This window comes from Trichosurus vulpecula, chromosome 7 (genome assembly GCF_011100635.1).
Source record: "Trichosurus vulpecula isolate mTriVul1 chromosome 7, mTriVul1.pri, whole genome shotgun sequence".
Classification (NCBI taxonomy): domain Eukaryota; kingdom Metazoa; phylum Chordata; class Mammalia; order Diprotodontia; family Phalangeridae; genus Trichosurus; species Trichosurus vulpecula.
The window spans coordinates 48,515,772-48,535,485 of record NC_050579.1 but is presented as its reverse complement, the minus strand read 5'-3'; the positions used below and the strand labels follow the sequence as shown (position 1 = coordinate 48,535,485).

Sequence of the window (19,714 nt, the reverse complement as noted above, 5' to 3'; positions counted from 1 at the left end):
AAAAAGTGAAAACGGATTAGAGAAGGAAGACAGTGAAAGAAAGGTGTTTAGAGATCACTTAGTTTCACTCCCTTATTTTATAATAAGAAAATAAGAACCGGAAGTTGGAGAAAGTGTACTGCAAAGATGATGAGATGAGCTGGGTCTTAATGGACAGGGTCAGATTTGGAGGAGGGAATTGATAGGGAAGGGACAACAGGCAGCAGAGATGAAAACTTGTATGGTGCGTGTTGATATTTAGCCCAGAGAAGACTGAGGTCAGGGGGCAGGGGACGTGATTGTCTTTATCTATAAAGTTGTAATTTGACTGAGGGTTTAGACTTTGTCTTCTTGACATCAAGGGGTAGAATTAGTCGCAGTGGAGAGAAGCTGAAGGAGGCAGGTAATGTGGGAATGGGATGATGAGCTCCTGGACAAAAGCAGCGGTTGGTCGGTTGGTTGGTTGTTGCCCTTCGTTCTTGAAGAAGATCAAAATGGCATTGCTATGTTAGAGTCAAGTTACAATGTGTCTAACTGCAGCTGATTAGACCAATATGAGCTCGGAATGCTTGTAGTTCAAAAGAAGGGATAGAAATGAGACAACTCAAAGAGAGGATGAATAGTACTTATTGATAGCTTGCATATAAGAAGAGAAGGAGAGGGATGATAGACAGAAAGGTGATACCAAAATTTCAAGCCTTTGGAGACTGTTGCCAACATTGGCAGAGATGGTAAAGTAGGAAAAAAGGAGTCACCCTGGAAGGGTGGGGGAAGGTGGGGAGTTCTGTCAGGAGGGAGTCACTCCATAGGAAGTTCCCAAACAATGCCACCAACTTGTCCCTTGATCTTTCAGCTTACAGCTGGGACATCTATCGCCAAGGGCCCCTGAGCAATGACTTGAGCACCCTGGTGTCAGAGGTTCGGGCTCTTCGAAGTCAGTTAGAATACAGCATCCAAGTGAACAATTCCCTGCGGCAACAGCTGGAGCAGCAGCTGGAGGGCAGTCCTGGGAAAGGCAGCCTTGGCTCTTCCTGCATGACCCAGGGTTTCCCAGCCACCAGCCCTGGGAACAAGTGGCGAGGTAAGAAAAGGAAATCTCACATAGACATGGGGGTGAAGAGTTGGGGATGAGGTGGGGTTGTTTTCAAAGAGTCTGTGGAGGGAGACTCCCATATTGAGCCTTAAAGGCTATAGATCTGTCATCCAGTATCATCCATGTAGAAGTTGTCCATTCTCAGTTTCCTCAGCTGTAAAATGGGTTAATGGGGAAAATAATAGCCCGTCTCTCCCAGGGTTGTTGTGAAGCTCAAATGAGATAATTGTAAAGTGCTTAGCGCAGTGCCTGGCACATAGTAAGCACTATATGATATTGCGCTATATAATAATAATAATGAGCACAATAATATAATAATAAGTACTATATAATAATAATTTATGATAATTATATAATTATTTGATACTCAAGATAATATTGTTCTTATCCTTATAAAGTAGGCAGGCTAGTAGTATTTCAGATATTTTAGAGGAAGAAACTAAGATTAGAACAATAATAGTGAGTTTTCTAAGATAGTCTCCAATTAGTAAATGATAGAGTCAGGATTAACTAGCTGTGTGACCCTGGGCAAGTCACTTAACCCTGTTCGCCTCAGTTTCTTCATCTGTAAAATGAACTGGAAGAGAAAATGGCAAACCACTCCAGCATCTTTGTAAGAAAACCCCAAATGGGATCCCAAAGAATCTGACATGACTAAAATGACTGAAAACAACTAAACAGCAACAATTCCATATTCAATAGTCTTCCCATTGCATCAGTGTGTCAGGCTCTGGTTTAAATCTAGGTGGAAAGAGTTTAAATCTAGATTGAGTCCTAAGTAGTTTTCTTTTGCCAGGGAGGTCATTTTAATTTTTTTTAAATATTTTTTCCAATTATACATAAAAATAATTTTTAACATTAATTTTTTAAAAATTTTGAGTTCTAAATTCTCCCTCTCCCTCCCTGAGATGATAAGCAATTTGATTTAGGTTATACATGTGCTGTCATGCTAAACATTTCCTTATTAATCATGTTGTGAAAGAAAACAGACAAAAAAAAGCCTATGGAAAAAAATAAAATGAAAAATAGTCTGCTTTGATCTGCATTCAGACTCCATCAATTCTTTCTCTGGAGGCGGATTGCATTTTTCATCATGAGTCCTTTGGAATTGTCTTGGATCTTTGTATTGCTGAGAATAGCTAAGTCATTGATCATTGTACAGTGTACAAGGTTCATCTGGTTCTGTTTACTTCAATTTGCATCAGTTCATGTAAGTCTTTTCAGGTTTTTCTGAAATCTACCTGCTCATCTTTTCTTATAGCATAATAGTATTCCATCAAAATCATAGACCTTGTTCAGCCATACCCCCAGTGGATGGGCATACCCTTGATTTCAAATTCTTCGCCACCACAAATTGCTGCTATAAATATTTTTGTAGAAGTGGGTCCTTTTCGGGGAGGTCATTTTAAACAAATAAGAGAGGGGCATGTAATAGTTGTCCAGAATCATCAAATAAGCTGGGATCCAGAAAAATATGGAGATCCTTTGGACATCAGTGCGTAGTCTTATGTGAGGTTTGCATAACCAAAGTCATGGTGTGGCCACTCAACCTTTTGCCTTCTCCTTATAAGCATCTTCATTTTCCAATAAAGCAACAGACCAGTTGCTTTTCTGGAGGGATTGGGACCATCTTCTCCCAGTATAAGAAGCCTCTCAGCTCTGGGTTCATGCATGTTCTAGGGTCATTCTTGAGGGGACTCTGGCCTCTGAGGGGTCATGCTCTTGTTGCCTTTGGTTCTCTGTGTCCCCTATCCCAGAACCCTTGGGTAAATCACTTTAAAGCTTAGATTTGACTTACGTCAAGGGTTTAGCCAAAAGGAAGAAGAAAGGTGTTCCAGTTCCAAGGTAGGGAAAGTACAGGACAGCAATTTATTTCCACTTCTACAAAAGAAATGCTTAAAACATGACTCCATAACCTCCATTACTCTACCCAGGCTCAGGGAAAGAAGCACAAAAAGGAAGCATCAGCCAAAGGACTGGAGTCCAGGCTCAGATTTGTCATATTTGAGCAGCTATCATAGTCACTTTTCTCCTCACAAGAAGTCTAAGAGAGCTTCCATAGAAGCCCCACAAGTTCAGCAAATGGGAAGAAAGTACCAGAGGGTGGAGTCACTCCTTTTAAGGTCTACTCTTTGAGACTCAGTGGCTCATCTTCTCTGATGCAGCTCCTCTCCTCCTGATGCCTTCATGAGGACCAGAAGATTGCTTCGAAATCTTTCACCACTGAGCACACATGTCACTTAAAGTGTCTGGGGTACCCAGCTCAGTTTCACATAAGCTTCAGCAGGGTGTGCTCCAGTCAGAATGGATCAGGGTGGGACCACCCTCATCACACCCACCTCTCCTGCCTATATAGGGAGGTGCTGGCTAATATAAGCCCTAGAGCTGCAACTGGCATGGAGGCCATTAGCTCAGCCTTATTCTTGTAAGGGAAAAGTTCCTCTCAGAATTCTCTAATGTTAACTTTTTAACATTTCATTCCAACTTTTCCTAGGGCACATTCTTCACTTGCTACCATTTTCCATGCTTACCCCTGTCTTTCCAGGACCATCAGGATCTCAGCTCTCAGAGGATCTGTTCCCTGAGTTCCTCTTTACATTGTGTTTTTTCTCTCAGGAAGCCATGGCAGTTGTCACGTTCGATTCTGCCTTCTTATCTCCTGTGCACTCATTCCCCCTTTCCTTATCTGCCAGGAAGTAGTGAGACCTCATGTTTACTCTCTTGCTTATTTCTGCTTTGGCTCACATATCACAGAGAGCCTTTGTAGGAGACTGGGCTTCACTCTATTTCAATGCCAGCAAATTGCTTTCTGTTCGCTTTGTTATATATCTCTGAAGATCCTTCTTCCATGTTCTCTCTCCAACAGGCTTCTGTCAGTCTCCCATTTCCGCTCTCTTTTCCTCCATTCTTTTTCATTCTTTCATTTATACACACACACATATGTATGTATATATTAATACCCTTCACATGCTATGAAGTTTTCTTGCCAGATTTGGTGAGCAGAATGGGCTTTCATTCCCCGTATCTTGTTCTGGCAGTTGTTTTTCTGTGGAATCCTTTTCAAATATCAGAAAGTTTTCTTTTTAAAGAAAAGAACAATTAGATTCCAATCTGTTTCAGTAGTTTGGGGACTCCTCCAAAAGAACCTTTCACAAGAGTCTGACAGGCCCATAATTCATAAGACAATTTTTTATTACAATCAAGTAGGAGGCCTTTAAAGATATATATATATATATATACACACATATATGCACACATGTGCACATACATATATAGACATATGTCTATGTATGTAGATCGAGAGAGAGAGAGAGAGTGTGTGTGTGTGTCTGTGTGTGTGTGTGTGTGTTTGTGCTGGTCCAAAAATCTTTTCTGGTTTTTAGGGCCACTCCAAGACACATAAGGTTCACTTACAATAGGATGGATCTGCTCTGGATGTCTCTCTGTGTCTCCATGTCTATATGTCTCTATCCTTGTCTCTCTTCTCTTTGTCTCTATCTCTCCTTCCCCCTCCCCCACAAACACACACAAATGCACACATGTCTATAGAATGTGTAATTGCTGAATTATACTGGTTTAGGAGGCAAAGACTAGATTTGCAAATGTTTGGTAAAGCACTTTCTGAAAATGCTGATGACTATGGTTGTCTTTTTGGTGCAGATCCAATTTCTTCTCCTCCAGTTCGGGATGTTGGTATGAATGTTCCAACTTCAGTCTTCTCCACAGCCACATCCAGTGCTCTGGACCCAGAGACCTCCCCCTTCCAGAAAACAAAAGGTACAAATATGACAACTGAAGAGAATTGTGATAGCTGGTAGGAATGATATGGATGTAGTCACAGCCTAACCATTGTGTGCAGATTGCCTCCACTGTGGTTCACTCTTATGGTCTAAGCCCAGCCTGTTATTGTTATCACTCAATACACCTCCTGGTAAGGATTTCCCACCATCACAGTTTTGTTTCCTATCTACGCCTCCTCTTCAGTATTACCAGAAGTCCTCTGCCCCCTGCATGTTTTCCTAATTTTTTTTTCTAGTCTGGACCACTAAATACATTAATGTAGAAACTTCCTTCATCAATGCAGATGGGCAATTTGTCTCTAATTCTTGGAGAGTTATTTGAGGCACCAAGAGGTTACATCACTTGTCTAGAGTCACGTAACTAACATGTGTCAGAAGCAGGATTTTACTAGGTCTTCTGGATCCCAGTACTAGCCTTCTAATCACAATTCCACCCTCCCCTCCATTTGTAGGAGAACATAAAGTAATCAAGATTCCTTTATTTTTGCTTTTTCTGTCCCCAAACTGTTTATTACATCTATTTTTCTTTCATTGCTCTTATTCACTAATTACAATTATATCTGACTACGTGATATCACTATAAAGAATTGAAAAAGAAGATGTCAACAAGATCAGAATAAATTGCCTCAACTTACTGCCCCCAGTACTGTACATTTCCCAGAGATTATCTTTCCAGATGCCATCCTCTTTCCCTGTTGGTCTTCTGGTCTCTTAAACTAAAGCACTGAGTGATTGCAGAAGGATGATTAACACAGCTAAGCTTGGACTTGCGTTTTATTGTGCTTTCCAGAATTGGGTTTGGATGTGTCTCCTGGAAGGAAGACCCCTCCCATGCTGGAGGGGGATGCTCCCGATGGTTCATTCGCCAACAAGCATGGTCGCCATATGATTGGCCATATCGATGACTATAGCGCCCTGAAGCAGCAGATTCTGGAAGGAAAAGTCCTGGTGCATAAGATGGTCTCTCTCATGCAGGTTACTCTCAAATCACCTGCCCTGGAAGCCCAAGGCACCGAGGTAATCAGATCATTGATTCTTTTCTCATCCCTTTCTTCTCACCTCTGGGTCCTCCTCCTCTCTCATTCCCAAACGTCTCTTCTTTTCCTCCAGGCTTGCTGATATCTGCTGGTCTCTCTGTCTTCTCTTAGTGATTCCTTGGTTCAGCTGCCTCAATATCAGACCATTTCCTTTCTAGCTCCTCTTTGGAGGATACAAGCTGTATTGTTGCAACTGTAGAAGGTCTCATCTTTTTCACCTTGCGCCTTTCACTGCCCTAAGTTCACAAAGAAGCAAGCATCCTAGAGAGCAGGCTTTAGGTGCCTCAGGACTGTGTAAAAGACAGAAATGTCAGAGTACAAACATCAAGGTGATATGGATGCATTGTCTGGCATCCTCACAGGATATGAGTAAGTTCATTCTAAGAATACAGAGTAGAGAATCAGAGAGAATAATCATGAGATCTTCTACATTTAGGAGTAGTGGAATAGTGGCAGGTTCACTGAGAAGATAGGCTTCAAAAAATTGTTTGAGTGATGAGAAAGATTTTTGATGGGCTAATGGTTAAAGATGTTTTTAGTGATCATGCTGCATTGAAGCAGGTCTTATACTGAGATTCTTAGCTTGGAACATCTGATATCCAAATGTGATGGGAAAATTGGGTACAGATAAGAGTCAAAGAGAGGCAATTAGTTCTCTTTTGACAGTTGGGATATCCAGTCCAAGATATCTTGAGACTTTATAGCACTAAATGGAGAGACTCATCTGGGAATGAATGAGTAGATTTTTGCATTTTCCTTAGTGAATCATTTTCAGTTATATCTGACTCTTTGTGACCCCATTTGAGATTTTCTTGGCAAAGACACTGTAGTGGTTTGCTATTTCCTTCTCCAGCTCATTTTACAGATGAGGAAACTGAGGCAAACAGGATTAAGTGACTTGCCCAGGGTCACACAGCTAGTAAGTGTCTGAGGCTGGATTTGAACTCAGGAAGATGAGCCTTTCTGACTCCAGGGTCTGCACTCTATCCACTGTGCAACTTAGTTGCCCCAATATAACTAGTGAATATCGATGCAAAAAAAAATGTAAACAAAAGTTTCAAAAAAAGACTATAGCAAAATATTCACTATGAACAAGTTGTATTTCTACTAGATGTGCAAAGGTGGCTTAACATTAGGAAACCAATTAACATAATCACATTATATACCATAAATAACTGAAAATACATATAATCCATATTTTACTTTGTCTCTATTTACTTGGTTCTTGGGAAAACTTGACAAATGTCTGATAGCAATAATGATGAAATGTAGCAAAGTATGTGTAAGTTTTGGGATTCTTGTAAAAATGTAGTAATTAATACTAGTTAAGCCACGTAAAAAAACCCAAAAGCAAGAATGGGATAAAAAGCCCCATCTTTGGTCACACAATTCACGAGATGGCAGAGTAGTTGTTTTTATCATAATTCCCTAGCCCTAACCACTTGAACGCAAGAGAAAAAAAGGCACCATCTATAGTAATTTAATCTTCTTCCAGAATCTGGGTGGATAGAAATGACATAGGAAAGCTGAGATATTTAAAGCTTCCACTCAGCCTACACATCTCCACTCTACTCTAGGGGCTGAGCTCAGTCAGCACAAGCCACCTCATAGGCTTTGGTCTTGAGTTTCAAGCCCTGGCTATGATGACAACCCCCTCCCCTCATAGCAGTGACCCCAGTGGAACCCTCTCAGGCCCATAAGAGGTAGGATACTTGATGGAAAGTGGGTCACCCAACTGTGAACAGGAGTTGTGGGAGATGGAGCACCATGGAACCACTTAGAGGAGAAGGAGGACTAGAAGACCACCTGTCCTCTCACTGTGGAATTTACATCAATTTAGCTGTCCCTCATAGCCACCAAAGCTAAAGATGCTCAGCCTTGGGGATTTGTGTTGGGGGAAATGGGGGGTAACACTGCAATGGAAGAGGTGGGGGGGCGTCAAACACCAAGGAAGGAAGCCTGAAATAAGCAACTTTGAAAAGGCAAAAATTCTAGTCAAGAAAGACTGAGTATAAGCTGAGCTCCTAAGTATAAAAAACCTAATAATGAGGCTCACCATCAAGATAAAAGGAATAATGGGTAAGAATTTTTTAAAAGACCTTAACAATGATCAAGTATTATACTTGAGACAAAAAAAAAATGACAAACAAGATTAAAATTAATGGAACCGAACTAAAGAAGAAATCTTTTACTGAGACACAGATGTTGCTATTACCAAAACTAAAGTAGGGTAAAGCAGCAAGAGAGAAGATGGACCAATATAACTAGTAAATATTGATGCAAAAAGACTTATAGCAAGATATTCAAAAAAGTTATTTGCTATGAACAAGTTGTATTTCTAGAAATGCAAGGATGGTTTAACATTAGGAAATCAATTAACATAATCACATTAAAAACAGAAAGCACATGATTATATTAATAGATGCAGAAAAAGCCTTTGGGAAAAAAATAAAGCCTACTTGTACTAAAAATCTTAAAAAGCATAGTAAAGGTCCTTTCAAAATATGATCAAAGTATATATCTAATATCAAAAGCTGACATTGTTACAGTGGAGGAACGTTAGTTTCCCTAATAAATACAAGGATAGAAGCACAGCTTTATTATTTGACACAATTTTATAAATTCTAGTGATTAGCAATAAGACATTAGAAATAAAGGCACAAATATTTATCAAAGAAGAGATGAAAGTATTCTTATTTGTAGACTATATGATAGCTAACTTAAAGACTTGAGTGAAACAGCAAAATAACTGAGGCAATTAGTAGCTTCAGTAAGATAGCAGAATACAAAATAAATCCACTCTCCAGGATTTCTAGGTAGAACAATAATATAAACTAGAAAGAATTGATAGAGAAATCCTACTTAAAACAGTAATGAAATGAATAAAATATTTTGGAGTCAATCTACCAAGACATATACACATTTATGTATGTATATCTATCTATTTGTATCTATATGCACACAATTCTAAACCATTCTTTATAAAAATAAGAAAAATGTAAACAATTAGAGGTTCATTGCTCCATGGGTGAGTTCCATCAACCTAATAAAAAGTATGGTACTATTTAAATTAAATTACAGACTTAGTACCATGCCAATAAATGTACCAAGGTGCTATTTTACAGAACTACAAAAATAATAAAATTCACATTCAGCAAAAAAAGGTTTAGAATCTCAAGAGAAATAGTAGGAAAAATTAGTTATGTAAGAGGAGCAGTGCTTCCAGACTTCTTGGAATAATCATCAAAACTATTTGGTATTGGTTAAAAAATGGAAAAGTAGACCAATAGAACTGATTAAGGTAAGTGAGAATCTGAAACAAATTTAATAGCTCAGTGTTCAATAATCCCAGAAACACAAATTTTAGAGGCAAGAACCCCATATTTGAAAAGGACTGCCACGAAAACTGGAAAGCAGTTCAGTAACAATTAGATTTAGATTAGCATCTTATACCATATAGCACAGCAAGTTACAAGCTGAAACCTAACCTAAATATAAAAGATCATATCATTAAAAAATTGGAGGAAAATGGAAATAGCTTTCATAACTATGTCTAGGGAGAGAATTCTTAATCAAACATTGGAGGGAAGTGAGATGTAAAATTTAAAAAGCTTTTGTACAAATGAAGCCAATGCAGTTAGAAAAAGCAAAAAACTGTTAATTGGGGGGGGGGGATCTCTTCATCAAATATCTCTGATAAAAGTCTGACATAAGATATATAAGGAAATAACAGGCATTTATGACCAAGGGCTATTCCTCAATAAACAAGTGGTAAAGGGATATGATCAGTTTTCAAAAGAACTTAAAACTAATAATAACCAGCCAGTGACTAATGATAAGAGAAATACAAGTTAAAACATCTGGGGTTTCCCCTCATATCTACCAAATTATAAATGATGACAAAAAGTGGAAATAATGTTGGAAGGGGCGTAGGAAGACAGATACACCGATATGTTGTTTGTAGTGCTATGAATTGGTCCAACCATTCTGGAAATAAATTTGGAATTCTGTGAGAAAGTGGCTAAACTTCTTATCCTTTTTTATCCCCAAATTCCCCCTTTTGGACATGTCACCCCAAGGAGATTAGAGCCCCTAAATTCACTATTGTTTGTTGTAGTGCTTTTTATCTTAGCAAAGACCTGGAACAGGTGCCCATTAATTTACTGGGACATATGAACATATGAACACAATGGAATATTTTTTAACCATAAAAATGATGACCATAAGATATTCGGAGAAACATGGAAAGACCTGTTCGAACTGATGCAGAGAGAATTAAACAGAACACGGAAAGCAACACAAAAGACTACAGTAATGCAAGCTTAAAAATGAATGAAACCCCAAACACTATAGTAATAATGAACAATGTCATCTCTGGGAAAAATTAAGTTGAAGAGGTGGGGGATTATGACTGTGGAGTGTTTGCACACTCTTTCAGGCACAGTTGTAGTATAAATGTTTCTGTTTAATTGTCTTTGTCGCACAGAAGCCTGGGGATTCACGAGGGTGCTGGTGAATGTGGGGGCACCCAGAAATCATTACGTTGTAATAAAAAAAAAAGAGACAGAGAAACAGAGAGACCTGGAGAGAGGGATAGAGACAGAGAGAGGTCTTCCCGTGAAATAGTCAACATTGATTGGAAATAGTTGATGGGGAAGGGTGACAGGAAATAATCACGGGCTGGGAATTGCTACAATAGCAAGTGAAGTCTAGGGTCTGAGTCTATGTGGTTAATGAGGACCATCTTGAAGTGAATTGACCATAGACGCCAGAGGTAGACATTTTGTAGAGGATTAACACAACTCACAAAATGTCAATGAAGATGCATGAAAGAAGGGAGGAAGGAAGGAGGGAGGGGGGAGGAAGAGGGAAGGAAGGAAGGAAACATCTTTGTCATAAGTTTTATGCAGCACTCATTGACTGTGGTATGATGACTTGAGGTGGGGAATACTTGCCTAATCTCTGTTTTATAGACATAGAATGGCAAAGAGATTCAACTTTGTGACCAAATCCAAGCTGCCAATCACGTAGGTGACAAGCCAAGAATAAAACCCAGGGTTCCTAAATTTATGGTCGCTGTAAACCTTGAGACGCACATAACTTATCTTCACTGGCCAGAGGGATGATTATGTCCTGAGGCAGCTGAGCCCCAATAGTCAGTGAGGGTATGGAAGTAGGAGGGAAGAGGGGATATGGAGACAGATGAAGGAGACATAACTGGAGAAGAAGGAAAGAGAAGAAGTGTTTATGTAGCACCTAAAACATGCCAAGCACTGTGTTAAGCACTTTTAAAATTTATTTTTACAAACATCTTTGATCTTTACAACAACACTGTGAGGTAGGTGCTAGATTGTTCTCATTTTACAGATAAGGAAACTGAAGCAAATAGAGCTTGAATGATTAGCCCCGGGTCTCACAGCTAGTAAGTGTCTGAGGCTGGCTTTGAACTCAGGTCTTTCCAATCCCAGTCTCAGCACTCTACCCCCTGCTCCACCAGCTGCCTCTAAGACTAGAGGGAAATCTCCATCAGAGTCAGAGAGCTAGAAGCAGATCAATCCTCTCTGATGAGGGAAGTCACTACTCCAGGTTGCGTGTTCTGGGATATCCAATTAGAAAAGGATTTAGGGGTCCAAGATATTCTTTTCTCTCAGCCAGAAGCCTGCCATGGAGAACGTGTTCAGACCTTAGAAGCACGTTTGCCTTCTCTCCTTTACTAGGTTCTTACTTCTGGAAGCATCCACCAGCTCCGGGGCAGCACCAGTGCCCTGCACCAGATCTTGGAGGAGTCTGTCTCTCTCCTCACCATGTTCTGGAGAGCAGCCCTGCCCAGTGCCCACAGCCCTATCCAGCAGAGGAAAGTGGTAAGAGGTGGCAGGGATGTGGCACATGTTTCAGGACAGATTGAAGTGTTCCCCCAAGAGACACTGGGAGTGAGCAACATAGAAAGGGAACCTCCAAGAGTGAGCCTTAGGAGAGAGGGTGTGTGAATGTGAAAGTTAACGCGAGACAGGGCTTTCTGGCTTGTGTTCCCCATATGCAGCACCATATGGATTTCCTCTTTCCCTGGGATAAGCTACTCAACTAGAGAAACAGAAAGGGTTTGAGAAATATTGAAGTGACACACCCCTGGAGATATTAAAATATGCTACCATTTTTTCCATTAGAGATTTCTAGAACAAAAGTCAAATATTCACCATTCATCTTTTTCTTTTAATGGTAAGATTAGCCAACAATTATCTATAGCACTTTAAAGTGTACAAAGTATTTTACAAATTTATCTCATTCAATCCTCACAATAGCCCTGAGAGCTAAGTGCTATATCACTCCCACTTTGCAGATGAGGAAACTGAGGCAGACAGTTTAAGTGACTTTACCAAGCACAGCTAGTAAGTGTCTGAACTCAGGTCTTACTGACTACAGATCCAGTATCTCATCCACTATGCCACCTGGCTTCCATTAAACTCTTCTACTACAGCCATCAGTACCACACCAGTAGTCTGACATAATCACAAACTGGTACTACTAAGTCATAGGACTTCCCAGGCATAGACATCGAAAACCTGGGATGGCTTTAGAATCTTAGGATTCTGGGGGAGGAGGTGGGGAAGGTCTGAGAAACTGAGTCATTCCAAGGACTCTTCTCTGAGCTCAAGCTGGGCTTTCAGGGTAGAACAGAGTTGGTGGACATATTACATCTTTATTTCCACTAACATCATTCCCTTCAATTATGAATATAGGTGACATGTATTTTTTTTGGAGGGGGGAACTCAAGGCAATTGGGGTTAAGTAACTTGCCCAAGGTCACACAGTTAGGAAGTATGTCAAGTGTCTGAGGTCAAATTTGAACTCAGGTCCTCCTGACTCCAGGGCTGGTGCTTTACTCACTGCGCCATCTAGCTGCCCCGACATGTATTATGAGAAAGGTGTTCGTCAGCTTCACCAGCTTGCCAGAGGGGGTCCATGCCCCCCAAGAGTTTAAGGGTCCCTGAGCTAGAAAATCTCTAGATTGAGTGCAGTACCTCTTTTTCCTCCTAGTAGAGGTTAGATATTGGATTAATGTCCTAGATCTAGCTACAGATAGTTGGATCAGCCTCAAAGACTGTTTATTGTTTTCAAGGGATTTGGCAAATTCTGATCAGACTAAATATGAAAATTTTCCCAGTCCATTCATTTTCCCAGTTGCTGAATAAATTAACACAAATTTAATGAATGCCCACCCTTCATATAATGACACAGTAACTATGCAAATGATGTTAAAGGACCCTGGCAGTTGCAAAGAAGAAAAAGATTACAGGTGTTTTTTTAAAAATTAAAATTCTGACATGTTCTATTTCATTCAGGCTCCCAGTTTATCTGTATGCCTGCTTTAGATGTGTTAAAACCCCATTCCTATGACATCCTATCTCCAGAACCAGGCTTTCTTTGGAAAGCAGAAGGGTATTGGCTGTAATAGAGGGAAGTCATCCCAGAATTGAGTTGGAGTTGAGAAGGGTGTGGAATCCTGCTTTGGGCTTTTGGGGTTGCACAGCTTGTGGTACTTATTAGGCATTCTAACAAAGAACCTCATCTTTTATTTAGGAGGAGTCAATGAAAGGAGAAATTCTAGAGCTGAAAACCAAATTGTCTGAGCAAGAGAATCTCCTTCAGAGTACAAATAAACAACTAAAGACAACCAAGCAGCTGAAGGAGAGCATGGAGCAGTTCATTATTAACCAATGTAGGTATTCCCAGCCAGGACTGCTTGAAATCCAGTGGGGTTAGGGAAGTAAAGTGGAAAAGAAGAAGCTGTTTATACATGTCCCTGCCCTTCTGCTAGATATCCAGTAAACATGGAGACCAAAGAGGGTCAATCACATGAAAGTGTCCATGGATGGAACTTTCCTGATGTCTCCATGCCTCCTGTGCATTATGTCTAATCAATCAGCAAGCATTTACTATGTGTCAGGCAATATGCTAGACACTGGGGATACAAAGATAGAAATAAATGTTCCTGCCCTCAGGGAGATTACATTCTATCACAGAAAAAAGAATATGCCCATATAATAGATACATAATATATACAAAGTAAATAGAAAATAATTGGGTAGGGGGAGGGGTACTAGCAGCTGGAGGATGAGGATCAAGATAAGCCCCAAAGAGGAAGTGGTGCTTGAACTGAGATTCTAAGAGATGCAGGTGAAGAGGGGTCCAAGTATAGGGAAAACCATACAAGGGCACACACAAGACAAAATGTGTGACACCAGCAGGAACTGTCTGGCTGAATCATAACAGTGTATGAAGAGGAAAGATGTGTAATAGGACTGGAAAGTATAGATTTGAGCCAGGTTGAGAAGAGCTTTAAGTGATAGAAGAATTTGTATTCTGTCCTATAAGCAATAGAGAATGATGGGAGCTTCTTGAGCAGGGGAGGGGACCTGGTCAGACCTGTGCTTTAGGAATATCACTTCGGGAGCTGTGTGTTAAGACAGATTGGAAAAGGGAGAGGCTGGAGGTAGACAGAACCAAATATGAGGCTATTATAATTGTCCAGGCAAGAGGTAATAAGGTTTGAACCTAAGAGGGTGGTCACATAAATGGAGAGAAGAGGTAGACTTGACAAAATGGGTCATCTGATTGGTAATGGGAAATGAGAGTGAGCAAGGTGTCAAGGATGGCACTGAGATTGTGAACCTGAATGACTGGAAAGATGGTCTGGTATCCTCAACAGGAAGAGGGAAGTTAGGCAGAGAGGGGTGAGTTGTTGTGGAAACACAACGAGTTCTGTTTTGGACACGTTGAGTTTGAGATACCCACAGGACATCCAGTTTAAAATGTCTAGTAGGTAGTTGGTGATGGAACTCAGGAGCTGTATATATTAGGGTAGTATAGAGAGAGATGGAAATTGAACCTATGGGAGTTAATGGGTTCACCTAAAGAGTAAAGAGAGGGAAGAGATGAGAATCTAGGACTGACCTTTTAAGTTTATCCAAGATCAGGGGATGGAACATAGATGAAGATCCATCAAAGGAGACTAAGACAAAGTCAGGAGAAATGAGAGAAGTGTATCTCAAAAAAACCAAACCAAACAAACCAGAGGAGGACAGGGTAGCCAGGAAAAGATAAATATCAAATGCTACAGGAAGATCAAGATAGATGAGGACTGAGAAAAGATCATTGGATGTAGCAGTTACAAGACCACTGGTAACTTCGGAGAGTGTGTTCTCAGTTGAGTGATAAGGTCAGAATCTAGGTTTCAAAAGATGAGGAGTGAGAGAAGAAGAGGTGGAGGTAAAGTGTAAAGATAGTGGGGGTTTCCCCCTCAGAAGTTGGCTGTGAAAAGGAGGAGAGAACATAGGGTGATTTAAAGAGATGTTGGGTGAGAGTTTTTTTAAACAGGGTCAAGTGGGCGGGGCAGGGGAGGTTTGTGTATTTGTGGTTTTTTTTAAGATAGGACAGATTTGATTGAGTTTGTAGGCAATAGAGAGAATAGGGATAGATTGCAGATTAGAAAGATGGGATGATTGCCAGAAGAGACAGGAGTGGATGGGATTAAGGTATGGGTAGATGAGTTGATCTTTATGAGAAGGGTCATGTCTCATCAAAGTTGAATAAAAGAGGAAATGAGAGAAACAAGTGATTTTGATGTGTAGAGTAGTGGTGAATGGCCTCTCTTATTAGTAAGGTTGAGGCAAGGTTCTCTACTGAACAGGTGAGGGGGTAGGATTCTGTGGGAGGCTGAGGAAGAGAAGTTTCGAAGAGTCTCTATAAAGAGTCCTTAGAATGGAGAGCTGATCGGGGAAGAATGAAAATATTGCTTTGCAGTAGCAAGGGCCCATTGAGATTAGACAGAATAAATGTGGCCCAGAGTCAGCATGGTTTCCTGGCTTCCTGAAGCACCATTCAGCAGTAGAATTGGATGAAATGGCCAATGTGAATACTCTGGGGTTGGGGACAGTCAGGCAAAAACAGTGATAGGATAAGGGGGCAAGGGATTCAGGTGGACAGAAATCACAAATGAGAGAAACGGAATTGACCAAGCAAGGTAAGCCAGAGGAGCAAGCTCACAAAGCACCTATACTCTGTATGCTAAGCCAAGTGAGTCATTAGCAGACTCTTCTGATTTTTGCCTTCTTATTGTTCCAGTAACTAGGACACATGATGTTTTGAAGAAGGCAAGGACAAATCTTGAGGTAAGAGAATTGGCAGTGGCCACATCTACCAGCTAATCATGGGAACCCACTACCACCTCATCCACCAACCTTTACACCTGTAACCAGGTGGCCGTTAAAGCTAGTTTAGCTTGGAGCTTGGAATCCTTACAGTGAGGCCACTGTTCTGCTTCCCGTTTCTGTCAGCCCTGTGCCCTCTCTTACATTGCTACTCTCACTCGTGCTCTTCTTTATTCATTTCCATCACCCCCTTTTTACTTAAAGCTTGATATCCGAAGAAATGCAATTCAGTTCCAGCCTGGAGGAACAGGGGATGTAAGCAATCACGGCTGTGTGGCAACCACAGGGAGAAGAGAGGGAGGGAGCTAAAGAAACATCCGGGACCCTCATGACTCTTCTCTTTGGGAAGAGTGGCTGATGTTTGTCAAGCCTGGTGGGTAGGATTTGGGGGGTTGCATGGGTAGAGATTAGGCTGGCTAGCCATAGTGAATAAAACTCAAGAAAAAGGAGATGCAGAAAGGCTGGGATCTCTGACCCGTCTGTCCTATAATACCTGCACTGGCAAATAGTTTTCACATCAGGATTTTTCCATTCCTTCTAACTTTATTTCTGATTAGTAAAAGGTTGAGATGACTGCAACAGAGAAAAGCAGCAGGCACAAGATAGCATTACTTGGGTCCCTTACATCTCTAACCTTTCCCTTTAAGGACGAACAGAGAGTTTTTCTATAAATTTCTTTACCAAAAAATTCCAAATGGGATCTCTTCCAAAGAGATTAGGATAGTACATGAAATCTAAAATAGGGAGTGGTTTAAGGAAAAGAATTCTAAGCACACGCATACTGTTGAAGCAAAAGGCATGAAGGTGTGAGGATTAACCGGGAGAAGACACTTCTCCAATGAGTTATTTGAAGCCTCTTAAAGAAGCAGAGGGAATAACTTTAAAACCACGGCCAAAGTATTGCCAACCCAGCTCCTGAGAACATTACTATAAGGACCTGCAAGTGGTGACCTGGTGTGAGGACCACCTTCAGAGGGGTGGGATAGGGAACAACTCTGTTCTTTTCCTTGCTAACATCCCCTCTTTCTTTCTTGGACAATCCCTTTCTCTCCTGAGCCCCTTCAGAAGAATCCTTCCAAGATTAATTATGTAAAGCTTCATCCCTCTCCTAGCAAAGGTAACAACAACCCCTCACATCTGTTTGGTTTTTCCCAGCTTGCTTCCTTTTGTCTCCGCAATGATCCAAAGTCTTTTGTGGTGTAGTGGAAAGAATATTTGATTGGCAGTTGGGAGACTCGGGTTTTAATTCCAACTCTGTCCAGGGCATGTTTGTTCAGCCTCTCTCGACCATTCTTCATCTATAAAATAATGGGGTTCGATTCGATGTTCTCTGAGGTCCCCACGATTCTCTTCTATGGCTCTTTCAAAGAGGAAAGAGAAGTTGCTCTCACCAGAGTGGGGGGCATGGCTCAATCTTTTCTCCCCAGCAAGATGTTTCCTTCTTTATTTGTGCCTTAGATGCTAATTGCCTTTCTCCTTGAACAGCATGAAATACTATCATTTTGCCAAATACAGAGTACTAATCAGACATCTGCCTGCTGAGGAATAGGAGTAATTGCAGTGTAGTGGAAAGAGAAGCAGGGCTGAGAGCTTGGAGAGTGTTTGTTTATAGATCTGGCACTAACTAGCTTCTTGACCCCAGGCAAATCGCTCACCCTTCCCTAGCTGCTTCTTCCTCGTTTGCAAAATGTCAGGGTTGGGCATTGGTGGAGCTCTGCTGTGTCCTGCTTTCCAGCTTTGATAGATGATTCTGTGGACTTTGACTCTGCCACAGCTTTATGCCAGGGTGGGGACATCCACTTAGCTTTCCAACTGCATACTTGAGTCTGTCCCACCTTGCCGATTCTTCTAATATGAATGTAATCTTCCTCCCAGTGGCTTCTGCTAACTTACTAATTGGGTTATGTCTCCAACCACTGCACTCATAGTAATGCCAGTCAAATGATGTAGTCTTCTTTGTCTTGTATTCCACTTGCAGGTTAACTCCCAAAGAGTTCTGCCATATACCCAGGTCATGTGACCCCTGTCTTCCAGGAGCCAGGCAGAAAGCGAAGCCATCAGGGGTCCCTGAAGCAGCAGGAGGGACGCGCCTGTCTTCGATTTCTCCAGTTACCTAACCATTGAGGAGCAGCCAGGTCCCACCTTTAAAAGCCGCACTGTGTGGCTCAGATGACCCAGAAGCAGGAGACAGAACGTTATCTTGCTGGAAGTGCATGGTAATGGAAGCAACCCAGCCATTCAGTATTATCACCATCCTGGCCCAGCCCACCTCGCTCTGGGCAAAGATGTAGAAACTTAGTTAAGGGCATAGAACCTAAAATGGTGCTTCTGCCTTAGCCTTGGGTCATTTGGATCCAGTCCCAAGGGAGCAGAAAGCCTAGATGTCTGCTGCACAAGCTTCTCCCTTCAGTAGCTGTCCTTTAAATGCGTAAACTCAGGGGAAACACAGCCATCCTCCCTGCTAATGGGTAGCGGCATGGCCCACAGACACTGGACATTATAATCCCTTAGGGAAGTGCATAGATCAGGGCGACTCTAGAAGCATATTTTCCATTATGCATGAGCAGTTGTTGCAAAGGGCGGTCAAAAGGACTTAGTCCCCGGTGCTCACTATTCACAATTCGCTTCCTGGAACAGCCTCATTTGGGTGGTTCATGAGGGATGGATATGTGAAAAAAAATAATATACAGAAAGTAACATCCAGAACCGGTTTCACTCCTGGAAGGATCATCACAGTGACTTGCCTACTTTTGCCCTGGCATGGAGAGAAATGAGACATGGAGGTCTTAAGCCAGATTGTCCCCCTCACCTTGGAGCGTGGCCTGATAAAAGGCAAGATTCCTGGACTGTTTCCCACTTTATATATCTAATCATTTAATTCTTTTTTCCTCCATTTTGTGATGTACAATTTTCACTTGATTTGGTTTAGGTATGAGATGGTTTTTACTTGGCTGTACCCTTTCTTTATCCTAATTTCTCCCTTTTAGGGAACCAGGAATAGCTGGCCAGACACTGTCCAGCAGCAAGCCTCGAATTTGGGTCCTTAGTTAGACAGTGATGCCCATTCTTAGCTGAAATGCAAGAAGACTCCCGCTGTGGTGAAACCTTGTGGCATCTCCGTGCTTGTAGGATATGTGTGTGTGTATATATGCTGCCACAGTGGTGTGAGCCACACGATAGACAGTCGGGGACAGGAGGGAAGCAGCAGGAGAGAGATGTTCCAGTCTCCTTACTAGGCTGTCTTGTGTCTAAGGGGAGGATAGATTGTGTGTTAAAAAATAAAAATTTTTTTCTTCACTTGAAATTTTGTTTCCTGCTGAATTGGACACCAGTTAAATATGGAACCTGTGTCTCCTTTCTTGAATTTGCTCATTTCGTGGTGTTAGAGACCCTCAGCCCTAAATTTTAGGGTACCCTAACTATAGGTCTGTAATGGCGGACTAGGTTTAAGGAATACTCTGTTTGAGGATCTCTATATCTTCATTAAGTAAGCCTTATGAACATAACTCATCTCCTTTGCAAAATGCAAAATAAGACTCTTTTCCCCAGAGCCTATGGACACATCAGGTGCAGCAGCACACTTCTCAATGATAAAGT

General features: G+C 41.3%; 1 protein-coding gene across 8 annotated transcripts in view; it reads left to right on the top strand.

The window, feature by feature from the left end:
- The window catches only part of LOC118856190 (myomegalin-like), a 273,345-nt gene extending 253,924 nt beyond the window's left edge, over positions 1-19,421 (top strand). For 4 of the 8 annotated variants that reach the window (XM_036766329.1, XM_036766327.1, XM_036766326.1 and 1 more), the window contains 7 exons: positions 833-1,060; positions 4,733-4,849; positions 5,663-5,889; positions 11,627-11,770; positions 13,488-13,626; positions 16,032-16,078; positions 18,152-19,421. In XM_036766329.1, the coding sequence (XP_036622224.1) occupies positions 833-1,060; positions 4,733-4,849; positions 5,663-5,889; positions 11,627-11,770; positions 13,488-13,626; positions 16,032-16,078; positions 18,152-18,241 (992 nt within the window). In that variant the 3' untranslated portion in view covers positions 18,242-19,421. Of the gene's footprint in view, positions 1-832; positions 1,061-4,732; positions 4,850-5,662; positions 5,890-11,626; positions 11,771-13,487; positions 13,627-16,031; positions 16,079-16,321; positions 17,235-18,095 lie in introns of all 8 variants that reach the window. The other 4 variants (XR_005010844.1, XR_005010845.1, XR_005010846.1 and 1 more) reach the window with 2 other exon arrangements.
- The last annotated feature ends 293 nt before the right edge of the window (positions 19,422-19,714 follow it).